Below are 19658 nucleotides of genomic sequence, written 5' to 3' on the forward strand. Positions count from 1 at the left end.
CTGATATTCTCTGTCTCTCTCTCTCTCTCTCTCTCATTGTGAAAACACTCAATGCAGCAGAACATCTGGGAATAGAATTCATGGGTATGGACTCAGCTCTTGTTATTCTTTATTCCGCCTTTCTTTGTGTCTCTGCCAATTGCTGTGTTTGTCTGTCTCTAACCTTTTGTTTCTGTGTATTTTGTCCATATCTGCCTTATATCTGTGTCTGTGTCCAGTCTCTGTGTCTGTACATGGTCTAAAACCTCTCTGCCTGCTCTCACTCAGTGTCTGGTCTCTCTCTCTGTCTCTGCCTGGCTTCTTTCTCTCTCTCCATCTCTCTCTTGGTGCCTGGTGTGAGTGTTTGTGTGTGTGTTTTCTGGTCTCGCTCTCTTTCTCTGCATCTGGCCTTTATCTCTCTCCATGGCTGCTCTCTCTCTGTCTCCGTGCCTGGTGTCTTTCCCTCTCTCTCTCCCTCTCTCTTTCTCTCTATTTCTCTGTACCTGGCCTCTTTCTCTCTGTTTCTGGCCTCTCTCCATCTTCCTCTTTCTCTGTCTGGTCTCTCTCTCTGTCTCCATGTCTGGTCTCTCTTTCTCTCTTTCTCTCTCTCTCTCTCTCTCTCTCTCTGTCTCTCTTTCTATTTCTATGTATCTGGTCTCTCTCTCTCACTGTCTGGTCTCTCTCCATCTTTCTCTCTCTCACATTCATTCTCTCTCTCTTTTTCTCTCTCTATCTCTCTCTTACTCTCTATCTCTCTCTGTATCTCTATCTCTCTGTATCTGGCCTCTTTCTCTCTCTCTTTCTCCCTGTGTCTGCTCTTTCAGGCTCTGTCTCCATGTCTGGTGTCTCTCGCTCTTTCTCTTTCTCCCTCTCTCTTTTTCTCTATCTGTCTGCCTTCTCTTTCTTGCTGTGCTTTTCTCTCTCTGGGTCTGGTCTCTCTATCTCTCTCTCTCTCTATCTCTCTATCTCTCTCTGTCGGGTCTCTCTCTCCATGCTTGGTCTCTCTCTCTCTCTTTCTCTCTTTCTCTTTCTCTCTCTCTCTCTCTTTCTCTCTCTGTGTCTGGCCTCTCTCTCTCTCTCCCTCCCTCCCTCTCTCTCTGTCAGGTCTCTCTCTCCATGCCTGGTCTTTCTCTCTCTATCTCTTTCTCACTCTCTTTCACTCACTCTCCTTTTATTGTCTCTGTGCCTGGTTTCTCTCGCTCTCTCTTTCTCTCTCCTTCTCTCTCTATCTCTCTGTGTCTGGTCTCTCTCTCTTTCTGTCTGGCCTCTCTCCATCTTTCTCTCTCTTTGTGTCTGCTCTCTCTCTGTCTCCATGTCTGGTCTGTCTCTCTTTATGTCTCTCTCTCACACTCTCTCTCCCTCTCTCCATGTCACTCCCCATTTCTCTCTCTCTCTGTCAGCTCTCTCTCTCTATTTCTTTCTGTGTCCACTCTCTCTCTCTCTCTCTCTGTGCCCACCTTTCTCTCCATCTCTCCCTCTCCTTCTCTCTCCTCGTGTCCGCTTCTCTCTCGCTCGCTCTCCTCTCTGCTCTCCCTCCCCTATCTTCTGTCTCTCTATCCTCTCTCTCTCTCTCTCTGCTTCCCACCCCCCCCCCCCCCCCCCACCCCCAACTCTCTCTCCCTCTCATTCTCTCTCTCTCTCTCTCTCTCTGTCTATCTCTCTGTATCTGGTCTCTCTCTGCCTGCCCTCTCTTTCTTTCTCACTCTTTCTCTCTCTGTGTCTGGTCTCTCTCCCTCACCCTCTCTCTTTTACTCTCTCTGCATTTGGCCTCACTTGCTCTTTCTCTCTCTTCCTGTCTCTCTCTCTCCATGCCTGGTGTCTCTCTCTCTCTTTCTCTCTCTTGCCTGTCCACTCTTTCTTTCTCTCTTTCTCCTCTCTGTCTGGTCTCTCTCTTTCTCTCTCTCTGTCCCTTTCTCTCTGTGTCTGCTCTCTCTCTCTTTCTCTCTGTTTCTGCTCTCTCTCTCTCTCTCTCTCTCTCCCTCTTTCTCTCTTTCTCTCTTTGTGTCTGCCCACTCTTTCTGTCCCTTTTTTTCTCTCTCTGTGCCTGCTCTCTCTCTTTCTCTCTATCCTGCTCGCTCTCTCTTCCTCTCTCTCTCCATGCCTCATCTCTCCCTCTCTTTCTCTCTCTGTGCCTGTCCTTTCTTTCTTTCTTTTTCCCTCTCTGCTCTCGCGCTCTCTCTCTCTCTCTCTCTCTCGTTCTCTGTCTCCCTCATTTTCTCTCTCTGTGTTTTTGGTTTTTCTCTCTCCGTGTCTGCTTTCTCACTCTTTCTCTCTCTCTCTCTCTCAATTTCTATGTCTTTGTGCCTGGTCTCTCACTCTCTCCATGACAGGTCTCCCTCTATCTTTCTCTCTGTGGCTGCCCTCTCTTTCTTTCGTTCTTTTTCCCTCTGTCTGGTCTCTCTCTCTTTCTCTCTCTGTGTCTGCCCACTCTTTCTCTACCTTTTTTTTCTCTCTGTGTGTCTGCTCTCACTCTCTCTCTCTCTTTCTCTCTCTGTGTCTGCCCACTCTTTCTCTACCTTTTTTTTCTCTCTGTGTGTCTGCTCTCTCTCTCTCTCCATGACTGGTCTCTCTCTTTCTCTTCCTCTCTATCTTGCTCTCTCTCTTTCACTCTCTCTCTCGATTTCTCTTTCTTTTTCTCTCTGTCTTGTCTCTCTCTCTCTCTCATTTTCTCTCTGTGTGTTTTTGGCTTTTCTCTCTCTTCGTGTCTGCTTTCTCACACTTTCTCTCTCTCTCTCAATTTCTATGTCTTTATGTCTGGTCTCTCACTCTCTCCATGACAGGTCTCCCTCTCCCTTTCTCTCTCTGTGTCCGGCCTCTCTCTCTCTCCTCTTCATCTCTTGCTCTCTTCTTCTCCCCATCTCTCTCTCCCCATGCCTGCTCTCTCTCTCTCTGTCATCTCTCTCTCTGCCCCCTTTCCCTCTCTCTCCCCTCCTCCCTCCCTCTCTCTATGTCTGATCCCACTCTCTTTTTATCTCTCTGTGTTCGGTATTTCCCTCTCCGGGTCTACGCTCTCTCACATTCTCTCTCTCTTTATCTCTGTCACTGCTCTCTCTCTCTCTCTCTCTCTCTCTCCCTCTGTCTCCATACCTGGTGTCTGTGTGTCTTTCTATCTCTCTCTCTCACTCTTGTTCTCTCCATCTCACTCTCTCCATGCCTGGTCTCTCTCTCTTTCTCTTTCTCTCTCTCAATCACTCCATCTCTATCTCTCTTTGCCTGGTCTCTCTCCATCTTTGTCGCACTCTTTCCTTCCTTTCATCTCTCTCTCTCTGTGCCTGGTCTCTCTCTCTCTCTTTCTCTCTCTGTCATTTTCTTTCTCTGCGCCTGGCCTTTCTCCATCCTTCTCTCCCTCCATGTCTGCTCTCTCTTTCTCTCTAGGTCTACGTTTGGTGTGTGTGTCTCTCTCTCTCTCTCTCCCCTCTCTCTATGTCTCTCTCTCTCCACGCCTGCTATCTCTCTGTCACTTTCTTGCTCTCTCTCTATCTCTGTCTCTGTCTCCCCATGTTGATTTCTCTCTTTCATCCTCTCTGTGTGTTTATGGTCTTCCTCTTTCCGTGTCTGTGCTCTCTCTCTCTCTCTCTCTCTTTCTCCCCATACCTGCTATCTCTCTATCTCCTTCTTGCTCACTCTATCTGTCTCTCTCTCTCTCTCTCTCTCCTACCCCATGTTTCTCTCCTTCATTCTCTCTCTCTGTGTTTTTCATCTTTTTCTCTCTCTGCATGTCTGCTCTCTCTCTCTCTCTTCTCTCTCTCTTTTTCTGTGCCTGGTCTCCCGCTGGGCTCTCTCCATCTTTCTGTCTCTCTATGTCTGCTCTGTCTCTCTGTCCCTCACCCTCCTCCTCTCTCTCGACCCCTCTCTCCCTCCCTCTCTCTGTCTCTGTCTCTCTCTCTCTCTCTCTCACTCACATTCTCTCCATATCTGCTCCCTCTCTCTCTCTCACTCTCTTTCTCTGTCTCTCTCTCTCCCTGTCTGCTCTGTCTCTCTCTTTCTCTCTCTCTCTCCCTCTCCTCTCTCCCCCTGCCCCCTCCCTCTCCATCTCCCTTCTCTCTCACTCCCTCTCTCATTCCATATCTATCCCTCTCTGCCTGGTCTCTCTCCTTCTTCCTCTCACTCTATCCTTCCCTTCATCTCTCTCTCTCTCTATCCCTAGTCTCTCTCTCTCTCTTGCTCTCTGTTTCTCTCTCTCTCTTTCTCTCTCCTCTCTCTCACTCCCTGTCTCTCTCTCTCTGCCTGTCTCTCTCTCTCTCTCTCTATGTCTGCTCTAATTCTCTCTCTTTCTCTCTCTCTGTGTTTGGTCTTTCTTTCTCTGTCTCTTTCTCTGTCTATCTCTCTCCCTCTCTCTATCTTTCTCTGGCTGGTCTCTCCCCACCTTTTTCTCTTTCCTTGCCTGCTTTCTTTCTTTCTCTCTCTCTCTCTCCCTGTCTCTCTCTTTCTCTCCCTCCTCTCACTCTCTCTCTACCTGCCTCTCTTGCTCTCTTTCTCCCTGTATCGCTCTCTCTGTCTCTCTCTCTTCCTCTCCATGTCTGTTCTCTCTCTCTCTCTCTCTCCCTTTCTCTCTCTCTGCCTGGTCTCTCTCTATCTCTCTCTCTGTCCGTCTTCCCCCCCCCCCCCACCTCTCTCTCTCTCCCTCTCTCTCTCTTTCTCTCTCTCACTCCCTCTCTTTCTCCATCTCTATCTCTCTCTGCCTGGTCTCTCTCTATCTCTCTCTCTGTCCCTCTTCCCCCCCCCCCTCTCTCTCTCTGCCTCCCTCTCTGTGCCTCTCTCTCTGCCTCTCTCTCTCCCTCTCTCTCTCTTTCTCTCTCTCTCTCACTCCCTCTCTCTCTCCATCTCTATCTCTCTCTGCATGGTCTCTCTCCATTTTTGTCACACTCTCTCCTTCACTTCATCTCTCTCTCTGTGGCTGGTCTCTCTCTCTCTCTCTCCCTCTCCCTCTCTTTGTCATTGTGTTCTCTGTGTCTGGCCTTTCTCCATCCATCTCTCCCTCCGCATCTGCTCTCTCTTTCTCTTTCTGCGTCTGTGTCTGGTCTCTCTCTCCTCTCTCTTTCTCTCTCTCTCTCTCCATGTCTGCTCCTCTCTCTCCCCCTCCTTCGCTCTCTACCTCCCTCCTTACCTCTCTCTGTCTCTCTCTCTCTCCCCCCATGTCTGATTTCTCTCTCTCACTCTCTCTCTCTCTGTCACTCACTCCGTCTCTTTCTCTCCATGCCTGCTATCTATCTCTTTCTTGCTCTCTCTCTCTCTCTCTCTCTCTCTCTCTCTCTCTCTCTCTCTCTCTCTCTCTCCCCCCCCCCCCCCCCCCCACCACCACCAATGTCTGATTTCTCTCTTCCATTCTCTCTGTGCTTTTGGTCTTTCTCTCCCTCTCCGTGCCTGTGCACTCTCTCTCTCTCTCTCTTCTTTCTCTCTCTGTCTGCTGTCTCCCTCTCTCTGCTCCTCCTGTGTCTCTGCTCTCTCCCTTTACCCCCCACTTCACCCCCCTCTTCACCCCCTCCATGCTCTCCATCACTCTCTCTCCTTGTCTGGTCCCCCTCTCTCTTACTCTTTCTCTCTCTTTCTTTCTCTTTGTGTTTGCCCTCACTCTCTCTCTCCCTGTGACTGTGCTCTCTCTCTGTCTCCGTGTCTGGTGTCTGTCTGTCCCTCTCTCACTCTCTCTCTCTCTCTCTTTTTCGGTGTCTTATCTCTCTCTGCTCTCTCTCTGTCTCTCTCTCTCTCTACCACTCTTGATGTCTCCTTCTCTCCATGCCTGCTATGTATCTGTCGCTCTCTCTCTCTCTCTCTCTCTCCCTCCCCATGTCTGATTTCTCTCTTTTATTCTCTCTCTGTGTTTATGGGCTTTCCCTATCTGTACGTGTCTGTGCTGTCTCGATCTCTCTCTCTCTCTCCCCATACCTGCTATCCCTCTATCTGTTTCTCGCTCTCTCTCTCTCTCTCTTTCTATCTCTCTTTTTCTCGCCATGCCTGATTTCTCTCTTTCATTCTCTCTCTGTGTTTTTTGTCTTTTTCTCTCTCTGCGTGTCAGCTCTCTCTCTCTCTCTCTCTCCCCCTTTCTCTCCATGTCTGCTCTCTCTCCTTCTCCTCCATCTCTGTCTCTCTGCCTCTCTCTCCCTCCCTCTCTCTCCCCCTCTCTCTCTCTCCCTGTCATTTTCTCTCTCTGCGCCTGGCCTTTCTGCATCCTTCTCTCCCTCTGTTTCATCTCTCTCTCTCTCTCTCTGCATCTGTGCCTGGTGTCTCTCTCTGCTCTCTCTCTCTCTTTCTCTCTCTCTTTCTCTCTCTCTCTTTCTCTCCATGTCTGCTCTCTCTCCTCCCTCTCTTTCTCTCTGCCTCTCTCTCCCTCCCTCTCTCTCTCTCCCTCTCTCCCTCTCTCTTTATCTCTCTGTGTCTGGCTTCTCCCCATGCTTCCCTCTGCCTCTGTCTGCTCTCTTTCACTCCCTCTCTCTCTCTCCATCCCTAACTCTCTCTGCCTGGCCTCTCTCCATCTTTCTCTCACTCTATCATTCCCTTCATCTCTCTCTCTCTGTGCCTGCTCTCTCTCTCTCTCTCTCTCTCTTTCTCTCTCACTCTCTCTGTCATTTTCTCTCTCTGCAACTGGCCTTTCTCCATCCTTCTCTCCCTTCGTTTCTGCTCTCTCTCTCTCGGAATCCTTGTCTGGTCTCTCTCTCTCTCTCTCTCTCTCTCTCATCTCTCTCTCTCTCTATCTTTTTCTGTGTCCGGTCTCCCTCTGGGCTCTCTCCATGTCTGCTCTGTTTTGTCTGTCTCTCTCACTCTGTCTCTCTCCCTCATGCGCCTCCCCCCAACTTCTCTCTCTCTCACTCTCTCTCTCTGTGCTTGGTGTTTCCCTCTCTCTCTCTCTTCCTCTCTCTGCCATTTTCTCTCCCTGTGTCTGGCCTTTCTCCGTCCTTCTCTCCCTTCGTTTCTGCTCTCTCTTTGTCTCTGTGCATCCATCTCTGGTGTCTCTATCTCTCTCTCAATCTCTCTTTCTCTCTCTCTCTCTCTCTTTCTCTCTCTCCCTCTCCATCCCTATCTCCCTCTTCCTGGTCTCGCTCCATCTTTCTCTCGCTCTATCCTTCGTCTCTTCTCGCTCTCTTTCTTTCTCTCTCTGTCATTTTCTCTCTCTGCGCCTGGCATTTCTCCATCTTTCTCTCCCTCCATTTCTGCTCTCTCTCTCTCTGCATCCTTGTCTGGTCTCTCTCTCTCTCTCTCTTTCTCTCTACGTTTTTGGCCATTTGCTCCCTCCCTGTCTCTCTCTGTCTCTCTCGCTCCCTCTCTCTCTCTCTCTCTCTCTCTGTCTGCTGTCCTTCTCTCTCCCTCCATGCCTAGCCACTCAGTCTCTCTCTTTTTCTCTTGTTTTCTTTCTCTCTCCATACTTGGTCTCTCTTTCTTTCGCTTTTCCTCTCTTTTTATTTCTCTCATGCCTGCCCTCTTCTCTTTCTTTCTCTCTTTCCATGTCTGCTCTCTCTCTCTATCTCTCTCCCTCTGCTCTCTCTCTCCCTTGCCCTCTCTCTCTCCCTCCCTCACTTTCTCTCTCTCTCCATCTTTCGTCCTCTCCCTCTCTCTTTCCGTCCCTCTCTCTGTGCTTGGTGTCTCTCTCTCTCTCCCTCTCTCTCTCTCTTTCTCTCTGTCATTTTCTCTCTCTGCATCTGGCCTTTCTCCATCCTTCTCTCCCTTCGTTTCTGCTCTCGTTTTCTCTCTGCATCCATGCCTGGTGTCTCTCTCTCTCCGCTTTCTCTTTCTCTCTCTCTATGTCTCTCTCTCTCTGCTGTCCTTCTCTCTCCCTCCATGCCTGGCCTCTCATTTTCTCTCTTTCTCTCTTGTTCTCTCTCTCTCTTTCCATACCTGTTCTCTCTCTTTCGTTCTCTTTCCCTCTACTCTCTCTACCTCTTTTTCTTTCTCTCATGCCTGACCTCTTCTCTTTCTCTCTCTCTCCCATGTCTGAGCTCTCTCTGTCCCCCTTCTCTCTCTCCCTTGCCCTCTCTCTCTCCCTCCATCCCTTTCTCTCTCTCTCTCCTTCGCTCTCTCCCTCCCTCTCCCTCTCTCTCTCTTTATCTCCCTCTCCTTCTCTCTGTCCCTCTCTCTTTCTCTCGTTCTCTTTCTCAATACCTGGTCCCTCTCTTTCTTTCTCTTTCTGTCTACTGTCTCTTTCTCTCTTTCTTTCTTTATTTCTTTCTCTCTCTCTCTCTCTCTCTCTCTCTCACACATACTTTTTCTGTGCCTGGTCTCCCTCTGGGCTCTCTTCATCTTTCTCTCTCTCCATGCCTGCTCTCTCTTTCCCTCCCTCTCTCTCGCTCTCTCTTTTTCTCCCTGTTTCTGGTTTCTCCCTATCTTTCTCTTTGTCTGCTCTCTCTTTTTCTCACCCTGTGTCCCTCCCCCGCTCTCCCTCTCCCTCTCTTTCTCACTCCCTATCTCTCTCCATTCCCACCTCTCTCTGCCTGGTCTCTCTCCATCTTTCTCTCACTCTCTCCTTCCCTTCATCTCGCTCTGTGCCTGATCTCTCTCTCTCTGTCTCTCTCTGTCATTTTCTCTCTCTGCATCTGGCCTTTCTCCATCCTTCTCTCCCTCCATGTCTGCTCTCTCTTTCTCTCTCTGCGTTTATGTCTGGTGTCTCTCTGTCTCTCTCTCTGTCTCTCTCTCTCTCTCTCTCCCTCCCCTCCCTCCCCCCATCTCTCTCTCTCTCTTCTCTCCCTCTCCCACCCTCTCTCTCTCCCTCTCTCTCTCCCTCCTTTGTTCTCTCCGTCTCTCATCCTTCCTCCCAACCTCCCCCCACCCCCCCACAACCTTTTTCTCTCTTCCCTCTCTCTCTCTCTCTCTGTGTCTGGTCTCACTCTGGGCTCTATCCATCTTTCACTCTCTCCCTGTTTGCTCTCTTTCTCTCTCTCCCTCTCTTTCTCTCCATGTCTGCTCTCTCTCTCCCTCTTCGCCCTCCCTGTCTCGCTGCCTCTCCATCTCTCTCTCTCTTTATCTCCCTGTGTCTGGTTTATCCCCATCTTTCTCTCACTCTCTCCTTCCCTTCATCTCTCTCTCTCTATGCCTGATATTTCTCTCTCTCTCTCTCTCTGTCTCTCTCTGTCATTTTCTCTCTCTGCGTCTGGCCTTTCTCCATCCTTCTCTCCCTCCATATCTGCTCTCTCTTTCTCTCTCTGTGTTTATGTCTGGTGTCTCTCTGTTTCTCTCTCTGTCTCTCTCTCTCTCTCCCTCCCTCCCTCCCCCCTCTCTCTCTATCTCTATCTCTCTCTCCTTCTCTCCCTCTCCCACCCTCTCTCCCTCTTTCTCCCTCCTTCCCTCTCTCTCTCTCTCCTTTGTTCTCTCCATCTCTCATCCTTTCTCCCCCCCTCCCCCCCACTTTCTCTCTTTCTCTCTCTTTTCTCTCTCTCTCTCTCTCTCTCTCTCTGTGTCTGGTGTCCCTCTGGGCTCTATCCATCTTTCACTCTCTCCCTGCCTGCTCTCTTTCTCTGTCTCTCTCTTTCTCTCCATGTCTGCTTTCTCTCTCCCTCTTCACCCTCTCTGTCTCACTGCCTCTCCCTCTCTCTCTTTTTCTCTCTCTCTCTCTTTATCTCTCTGTGTCTGGTTTCCCCCATCTTTCTCCCACTCTCTCCTTCCCTTCATCTCTCTCTCTCTGTGCCTGATCTCTCTCTCTCTCTCTCTCTCTCTCTCTCTCTCTGTCATTTTCTCTCTCTGCGTCTGGCCTTTCCCCATCCTTCTCTCCCTCCATGTCTGCTCTCTCTTTCTCTACGTGCATGTCTGGTGTCTCTCTCTCTCTCTCTCTCTCTCTCTGTCTCTCTCTCTATCTCTCTCCGCTTTCCCTCTCTGTTTCTCTCTATGTATCTGGTCACTTGCTTTCTGTCTCCTCTGTCTTTCTCTGGCTGGTCTCTCCCCATCGTTTTTTTCTCTCCTTGTCTGCTGTCTCTCTCTTCCTCTCTCTCTCTCTGTTTCTCTGTCTCTCTCTCTCGCTCTCTCTCTTTCTATCTTTCTTTAGCTGGTCTCTCCCCATTTTTTTCTCTCTCCGTGTCTGATTTCTCTCTCTCTCTTTCTCTGTCTCCCTGTCTCTCTTTCTCTCTCTTGTATTCTCCCTGTCTCTCTCTCTCTCTCCCTGTCTCTCTCTCTCTCTCCTCTCTTTCTCTCTCTCCCTATCTCTCTCTGCTCTCTCTCTCTCTCTCTTTCCCTGTCTCTCTCTCCATCTCTCTCCATCTCTCCTCCTCTCTCTCCGTGTCTCTCTCTCTCTCTTCTCTCTCTCTCCCTCTCCCTGTTTCTCTCTCCCTGTCTCTCTCTCTCTCCGTTCTCCCTGTCTCTCTGTGTCTGCTCTCTCTATCAATCTCAGTTCCCCACTCTCTCGGTTTTATGTGTTTGATGTCCCATTCTGAGTTTCCGGGCTCTATGACTGATTGTTTCTGCACTTTCCCCCCACTGCTGTCAATGGGTAAAAATTGCAATCTTCCTTTTCAGCGGCTGCTTCTCCAGAACTGTTAATGATAATTAAAGGTGTTGGCAGGATTCGCACTACTTCTGAACTCTGCCACTCCCTGCAACTCCTCATGTACGCTCACATCACCTGCCTTCCATCAACATAACTGAGAACTATATGGATCGTCTTGTGATAGTTGCTCTGTCTTTGACCTAAGTCTCTCTCCCTCTCACTGCCTCAATCTTAGAATCATGGCCTTGAAACCCTGAATTACCTCAGGCTCTTCACCTCCCAGCGCCCAATACTGGGGCCCTTGAACCTTTAATTGTCTTTTATGTAGAAACATTTCCCCACTAGCTCCTCTTTCTTGTGATGTGGAACTGATTGGAGTTGGTGATGAGGTAGTTCAGCTCCCTCTACACTGTCCCCATCAAACACTCCCAGGACAGGTACAGCACGGGGTCAGATACAGAGTAAAGCTCCCTCTACACTGTCCCCATCAAACACTCCCAGGGCAGGTACAGCACGGGGTTAGATACAGAGTAAAGCTCCCTCTACACTGTCCCCATCAAACACTCCCAGGACAGGTACAGCACGGGGTTAGATACAGAGTAAAGCTCCCTCTACACTGTCCCCATCAAACACTCCCAGGACAGGTACAGCACGGGGTTAGATACAGAGTAAAGCTCCCTCTACACTGTCCCCATCAAACACTCCCAGGACAGGTACAGCACGGGGTTAGATACAGAGTAAAGCTCCCTCTACACCGTCCCCATCAAACACTCCCAGGACAGGTACAGCACGGGGTTAGATACAGAGTAAAGCTCCCTCTACACTGTCCCCATCAAACACTTCCAGGACAGGTACAGCACGGGGTTAGATACAGAGTAAAGCTCCCTCTACACTGTCCCCATCAAACACTCCCAGGACAGGTACAGCACGGGGTTAGATACAGAGTAAAACTTCCTCTACACTGTCCCCATCAAACACTCCCAGGACAGGTACAGCACAGGGTTAGATACAGAGTAAAGCTCCCTCTACACTGTCCCCATCAAACACTCCCAGGACAGGTACAGCACGGGATTAGATACAGAGTAAAGCTCCCTCTACACCGTCCCCATCAAACACTCCCAGGACAGGTACAGCACGGGGTTAGATACAGAGTAAAGCTCCCTCTACACCGTCCCCATCAAACACTCCCAGGGCAGGTACAGCCCATATTTGAAGATCTTTATATCCTTGGTTACACTGCTCACCTGCTCCCCCATCCCAAAGGCCCTATTTTGCAGCTTATACTCACTGTGGGCTCAGTAAAACAGGCCACGTCCATTCGCTGCCACTTGCCGGCTGCCCGACACCGGCTGCCCATCACCAGCTGCCCATCACCGACTGCCCATCACCAGCTGCCCATCACCAGCTGCCCAACCCTGGCTGCCCGACACCGGCTGCCCATCACCAGCTGCCCAACCCTGGCTGCCCATCGCCAGCTGCCCAACACCTCCTGCCCATCACTGGCTGCCCAACTCCAGCTGCCCATCACCAGCTGCCCAACCCTGGCTGCCCATCACCAGCTGCCCGACACCGGCTGCCCATCACCGGCTGCCCATCACCAGCTGCCCAACCCTGGCTGCCCATCACCGGCTGCCCGACACCGGCTGCCCATCACTGGCTGCCCATCACCAGCTGCCCGACACCGGCTGCCCATCACCGGCTGCCCATCACCGGCTGCCCATCATCGGCTGCCCATCACCGGCTGCCCATCACCGATTTCCCATCACCGGCTGCCCATCACCAGCTGCCCATCACCGATTTCCCATCACCGGCTGCCCATCACCAGCTGCCCATCACCGATTTCCCATCACCGGCTGCCCATCACCAGCTGCCCATCACCGATTTCCCATCACCGGCTGCCCATCACCGATTTCCCATCACCGGCTGCCCATCACCAGCTGCCCATCACCGATTTCCCATCACTGGCTGCCCATCATCGGCTGCCCATCACCGATTTCCCATCACCGGCTGCCCATCACCAGCTGCCCATCACCAGCTGCCCAACCCTGGCTGCCCAACCCTGGCTGCCCATCACCGGCTTCCCAACCCTGGCTGCCCATCACTGGCTGCCCATCACCAGCTGCCCAACCCTGGCTGCCCATCACCGGCTGCCCATCACCAGCTGCCCGACACCGGCTGCCCATCACTGGCTGCCCATCACCAGCTGCCCAACCCTGGCTGCCCATCACCAGCTGCCCATCACCAGCTGCCCGACACTGGCTGCCCATCACCAGCTGCCCGACACCAGCTGCCCATCACCGGCTGCCCGACACCAGCTGCCCATCACCGGCTGCCCATCACCGGCTGCCCGACACCGGCTGCCCATCACCAGCTGCCCATCACCGACTGCCCATCACCGGCTGCCCATCACCAGCTGCCCAACCCTGGCTGCCCGACACCGGCTGCCCATCACTGGCGGCCCGACACTGGCTGCCCATCACCGATTTCCCATCACCGGCTGCCCATCACCAGCTGCCCATCACCGGCGGCCCGACACTGGCTGCCTATCACCAGCTGCCCGACACCTCCTGCCCATCACTAGCTGCCCAACTCCAGCTGCCCATCACCAGCTGCCCAACCCTGGCTGCCCATCACCAGCCGCCCGACTCCGGATGCCCATCACCGGCTGCCCATCACCAGCTGCCCGACACCGGCTGCCCATCACCGGCTGCCCATCACCGGCTGCCCATCACCGGCTGCCCATCACCGATTTCCCATCACCGGCTGCCCATCACCAGCTGCCCTTCACCGATTTCCCATCACCGGCTGCCCATCACCAGCTGCCCATCACCGGCTTCCCAACCCTGGCTGCCCATCACTGGCTGCCCATCACCAGCTGCCCAACCCTGGCTGCCCATCACCGGCTGCCCATCACCAGCTGCCCGACACCGGCTGCCCATCACTGGCTGCCCATCACCAGCTGCCCAACCCTGGCTGCCCATCACCAGCTGCCCATCACCAGCTGCCCGACACCGGCTGCCCATCACCAGCTGCCCGACACCGGCTGCCCATCACCGGCTGCCTGACACCAGCTGCCCATCACCGGCTGCCCATCACCGGCTGCCCGACACCGGCTGCCCATCACCAGCTGCCCATCACCGACTGCCCATCACCGGCTGCCCATCACCAGCTGCCCAACCCTGGCTGCCCGACACCGGCTGCCCATCACCGGCGGCCCGACACTGGCTGCCCATCACCGATTTCCCATCACCGGCTGCCCATCACCAGCTGCCCATCACCGGCGGCCCGACACTGGCTGCCTATCACCAGCTGCCCGACACCTCCTGCCCATCACTAGCTGCCCAACTCCAGCTGCCCATCACCAGCTGCCCAACCCTGGCTGCCCATCACCAGCTGCCCGACTCCGGATGCCCATCACCGGCTGCCCATCACCAGCTGCCCGACACCGGCTGCCCATCACCGGCTGCCCATCACCGGCTGCCCATCACCGGCTGCCCATCACCGGCTGCCCATCACCGATTTCCCATCACCGGCTGCCCATCACCAGCTGCCCTTCACCGATTTCCCATCACCGGCTGCCCATCACCAGCTGCCCATCACCGATTTCCCATCACCGGCTGCCCATCACCGGCTGCCCATCACCGATTTCCCATCACCGGCTGCCCATCACCGGCTGCCCATCACCAGCTGCCCATCACCGATTTCCCATCACCGGCTGCCCATCACCAGCTGCCCATCACCGATTTCCCATCACCGGCTGCCCATCACCGGCTGCCCATCACCGATTTCCCATCACCGGCTGCCCATCACCAGCTGCCCATCACCAGCTGCCCAACCCTGGCTGCCCAACCCTGGCTGCCCATCACCAGCTGCCCAACCCTGGCTGCCCATCACCGGCTGCCCATCACCAGCTGCCTGACACCGGCTGCCCATCACTGGCTGCCCATCACCAGCTGCCCAACCCTGACTGCCCATCACCAGCTGCCCATCACCAGCTGCCCGACACCGGCTGCCCATCACCAGCTGCCCGACACCGGCTGCCCATCACCAGCTGCCCAACCCTGGCTGCCCATCGCCAGCTGCCCAACACCTCCTGCCCATCACTGGCTGCCCAACTCCAGCTGCCCATCACCAGCTGCCCAACCCTGGCTGCCCAACCCTGGCTGCCCATCACCAGCTGCCCAACCCTGGCTGCCCATCACTGGCTGCCCATCACCAGCTGCCTGACACCGGCTGCCCATCACTGGCTGCCCATCACCAGCTGCCCAACCCTGACTGCCCATCACCAGCTGCCCATCACCAGCTGCCCGACACCGGCTGCCCATCACCAGCTGCCCGACACCGGCTGCCCATCACCGGCGGCCCGACATTGGCTGCCCATCACCAGCTGCCCGACACCTCCTGCCCATCACTGGCTGCCCAACTCCAGCTGCCCATCACCAGCTGCCCAACCCTGGCTGCCCATCACCAGCTGCCCGACACCGGCTGCCCATCACCGGCTGCCCATCACCAGCTGCCCAACCCTGGCTGCCCATCACCGGCTGCCCGTCACCGGCTGCCCATCACTGGCTGCCCATCACCAGCTGCCCGACACCGGCTGCCCATCACCGGCTGCCCATCACCGGCTGCCCATCATCGGCTGCCCATCACCAGCTGCCCATCACCGATTTCCCATCACCGGCTGCCCATCACCGATTTCCCATCACCGGCTGCCCATCACCAGCTGCCCATCACCGATTTCCCATCACCGGCTGCCCATCACCGATTTCCCATCACCGGCTGCCCATCACCAGCTGCCCATCACCGATTTCCCATCACCGGCTGCCCATCACCAGCTGCCCATCACCGATTTCCCATCACCGGCTGCCCATCACCAGCTGCCCATCACCAGCTGCCCAACCCTGGCTGCCCAACCCTGGCTGCCCATCACCGGCTTCCCAACCCTGGCTGCCCAACCCTGGCTGCCCATCACCGATTTCCCATCACCAGCTGCCCGACACCGGCTGCCCATCACCAGCTGCCCGACACCGGCTGCCCATCACCAGCTGCCCGACACCGGCTGCCCATCACTGGCTGCCCATCACCAGCTGCCCAACCCTGGCTGCCCATCACCAGCTGCCCATCACCAGCTGCCCAACACCGGCTGCCCATCACCAGCTGCCCGACACCAGCTGCCCATCACCGGCTGCCCATCACCGGCTGCCCGACACCGGCTGCCCATCACTGGCTGCCTGACACCAGCTACCTGTGCAAAAGGGCAGTCTCCTGGTGAAGGAATTAAAATGCACAATTCTGGTGCCAGTTTCCTCAGTAATTTTTAGGAATACATTGAATGAACTCCTTTGTTTAATTGATGGCGTCTGTGCCTGTAATTTGAGTTTGAGTTAAGTCCAGCCTTTCCATCCATCGATCACACATTTGGTTTGGAGCCCCCAGGATAGGGAAAATGGGAATGAATTCCTGGCAGCAAGGGGAGGCTGTCCACTGAGGGTAGGGATCATTGTGACTGTTGAGCTAACTGAAACTGTGGACTGAATATTAAAGAAAAGTTACATTCCAGAGAAAGAGCCCCTCACTGCTGAACATATAAACACACAGAAACACAAATGCACGTGTGTGCATACACACACGGACACACAAAACACTAAATGACACACATGTATTTACACACGTGCAAACTTGCATTTGCACAAAACATCCACACCTACGTAGAAATGCAAATAAACATGAAAGTGCATATACACATGTACACCTGTGCACTCACAAATACATCAATGGAAGGCCGTGGTCAAACCTATTTTCTGTCTGTTTCTGTTCACAGAGAGTGAAGATATTTACCAGAGACAGATCATGTCAATAACCTGCATCACCATTGGACTCACTGTGGTCGGGATGCTTTGTGTGGTTCTGTACTTCAAAACAAAGTAAGGTTGATCCTTCTGAAGCAATGGAACGTAAACATTTTCTCCAATTCACCACTTTGACTGTGATTCCCGGTGTAACTTCGTTCCTCATTAGCCCAATCATGTGTTAGTTTTCTTCCTTATTGGTTTATTTGATATTACCCGTGGCTCACTGGGCAACACACGTGCCTCAGGCTCAGAGTGTTGTGGGTTCGAGTCCCTCTCCAGAGACTTGAGCACAAGATCTAAGCTGACACACCCAGTGCTGTACTGGGGGAGTGCTGCACTGTCAGAGGATCAGTACTGAGTGAGCGCCGCACTGTCAGAGGGTCAGTACTGAGTGAGCGCTGCACTGTCAGAGGATCAGTACTGAGGGAGTGCTGCACTGTCAGAGGATCAGTACTGAGGGAGTGCTGCACTGTCAGAGGATCAGTACTGAGTGAGCGCCGCACTGTCAGAGGGTCAGTACTGAGGGAACACTGCACTGTCAGAGGATCAGTACTGAGGGAGTGCTGCACTGTCAAAGGATCAGTACTGAGGGAGCGCTGCACCGTCGGAGTCAGTGAGTGCCGCACTATCAGAGGGTCAGTACTGAGGGAGTGCCATGCAGCCAGAGAGTCAGTACTGAGGGAGCGCTGCACTGTCAGAGAGTCAGTACTGAGGGAGTGTTGCACTGTCAGAGGGTCAGTGCTGAGGGAGTGCTGCACTGTCGGAGGGTCAGTAATGAGGGCATGCTGCACTGTCGGAGGGTCAGTACCGAGGGAATGCTGCACTGTCGGAGGGTCAGTACTGAGGGAGTGCTGCACTGCCAGAGGGTCAGCAATGAGGGATTGCTACACTGTCGGAGGGTCAGTACTGAGGGAGTGCTGCACTGTCGGAGGGTCAGTAATGAGGGCGTGCTGCACTGTCGGAGGGTCAGTACTGAGGGAGTGTTGCACTGTCGGAGGGTCAGTAATGCGGGTGTGCTGCACTGTCGGAGGGTCAGTAATGAGGGCATGCTGCACTGTCGGAGGGTCAGTACTGAGGGAATGCTGCACTGTCGGAGGGTCAGTACTGAGGGAGTGCTGCACTGTCGGAGGGTCAGTACTGAGGGAGTGTTGCACTGTCGGAGGGTCAGTAATGCGGGTGTGCTGCACTGTCGGAGGGTCAGTAATGAGGGAGTGCTGCACTGTCGGAGGGTCAGTACTGAGGGAGTGCTGCACTGCCGGAGGGTCAGCAATGAGGGAATGCTGCACTCTTAAATGTGCATCACTTGGATGAGGTGTTAAACCAAGCTCCATCTGCCCTCTTCATTCTTCTTGGTGTCCTGGCCAAATTGTATCTCTGAACTATCATCCTAAAACTGATTATTTGGTCATTATCACCTTGCTATTTGTGGGAGCTTGCTGTGTGCAAATTGGTTGCCACATTTCCTGCTTTACAACAGTGATTACATTTCAAATAAAAATATTTTATTGGCTGTGAAATAGATTTTGGGACAACCTGAGGCCCAATAGAAATGGCAGTTTGCTCTCTGATGTTGCCTCATCTGCCCCTCCCCCAACCGTCTCCCCGCACCAACCCAAACAACCAGCAGGAGGTGGAACAAGCCACCAAATCACCGGTCCCTCTGGCTGTCAGTGTGAATAGTGGATTATCTTAAACTGAAGGTACCTGGTGCAGGTACCCAGAGGGGCAGGTACCTGGGTGGGCATGTGGGAATGTGGGCAGGTACCGGGGGGTGGGGAGGGGCAGGTACAGGGGGAGGGTGGGGGCACCTACTGGAAGGGCAGGTACCGGGGGAAGGGAGGGCAGGTACCGGGGGACGTGGGGCAGGTACTGGGGGAGGTGGGGCAGCTCCTGGGAGGGCACAACCATCACTAACTACACTAGCTTGTACTTTGGGAAATGCTGCACTTGTGGCCTTGATTAGCGGCTGCTCATTCCTCCTGTAGTTGTTTTCTAACTGGTGCTTGGAGGGTTGATGATAGCACACTGCTGAATGTTGCTCATCACCCCAGAAACATTCGGAATGGCAGGAAGTTTGGCCACTGAGTGCAGTTCCTGCAGTGGAGCAGTACAGGTTTTACCATGTGGTGTAACTCATTGCCCCATTACACAGGAGCTGATGGGAGAGAGCTGGTGGAGGGAGTGATGGGGAATTTCTGCTGGAGTAGGGGTGTTGATGGATCACTGCACAATAGACCACACTGCTGAAATTGCCGCTAATGCAATGAGGCTCCTTTAGTAGTGGTGGATTTTCAAAAGTGAAAGCTTCACAGCAGAATGCATAACGAAAAAAATCAGCAGGAAAGTGATTGAGATGGAATGAAAGCAGATCTTTAGAAGCCTTTAAATACACCCCATAGCTTTCGTTATGTAAAGAGGCCCGGACTGTGCTTTACAACCACATGATGATGGCTGGAATTAAACATACATCCTTTTTAGAACACATTTCATTTTCAATGCTGGAAATTACTGTACATTCCAGGTACGGGTTCCACACACACTGACTCTCACTGGGGTACGGGTTCCACACACACTTGACTCTCACTGGGGTACGGGTTCCACACACACTGACTCTCACTGGGGTACGGGTTCCACACACACTGACTCTCACTGGGGTACGGGTTCCACACACACTGACTCTCACTGGGGTACGGGTTCCACACACACTGACTCTCACTGGGGTACGGGTTCCACACACACTGACACTCACTGGGGTACGGGTTCCACACACACTGACTCTCACTGGGGTACGGGTTCCACACACACTGACTCTCACTGGGGTACGGGTCCCACACACACTGACTCTCACTGGGGTACGGGTCCCACACACACTGACTCTCACTGGGGTACGGGTCCCACACACACTGACTCTCACTGGGGTACGGGTCCCACACACACTGACTCTCACTGGGGTACGGGTCCCACACACACTGACTCTCACTGGAGTACGGGTCCCACACACACTGACTCTCACTGGAGTACGGGTCCCACACACACTGACTCTCACTGGGGTACGGGTCCCACACACACTGACTCTCACTGGAGTACGGGTCCCACACACACTGACTCTCACTGGGGTACGGGTCCCACACACACTGACTCTCACTGGGGTACGGGTTCCACACACACTGACTCTCACTGGGGTACGGGTTCCACACACACTGACTCTCACTGGGGTACGGGTCCCACACACACTGACTCTCACTGGGGTACGGGTCCCACACACACTGACTCTCACTGGGGTACGGGTTCCACACACACTGACTCTCACTGGGGTACGGGTCCCACACACACTGACTCTCACTGGGGTACGGGTCCCACACACACTGACTCTCACTGGGGTACGGGTCCCACACACACTGACTCTCACTGGGGTACGGGTACCA

The 19658-nt window shown here is 53.7% G+C and overlaps 1 protein-coding gene across 1 annotated transcript in view; it reads left to right on the forward strand.

Moving 5' to 3' along the window:
* LOC144668637 (pro-neuregulin-3, membrane-bound isoform-like) overlaps positions 1–19658 on the forward strand; it is a 394738-nt gene that overhangs the window by 356464 nt on the left and 18616 nt on the right. Inside the window, exons 4-5 of the mRNA XM_078530880.1 lie at positions 58–84; positions 16203–16305. Of these exons, the coding sequence (XP_078387006.1) occupies positions 58–84; positions 16203–16305 (130 nt within the window). The remainder of the gene's footprint in view (positions 1–57; positions 85–16202; positions 16306–19658) is intronic.

Source organism: Cetorhinus maximus, chromosome 27 (assembly GCF_964194155.1).
Source record: "Cetorhinus maximus chromosome 27, sCetMax3.hap1.1, whole genome shotgun sequence".
In the NCBI taxonomy this organism is placed as follows: domain Eukaryota; kingdom Metazoa; phylum Chordata; class Chondrichthyes; order Lamniformes; family Cetorhinidae; genus Cetorhinus; species Cetorhinus maximus.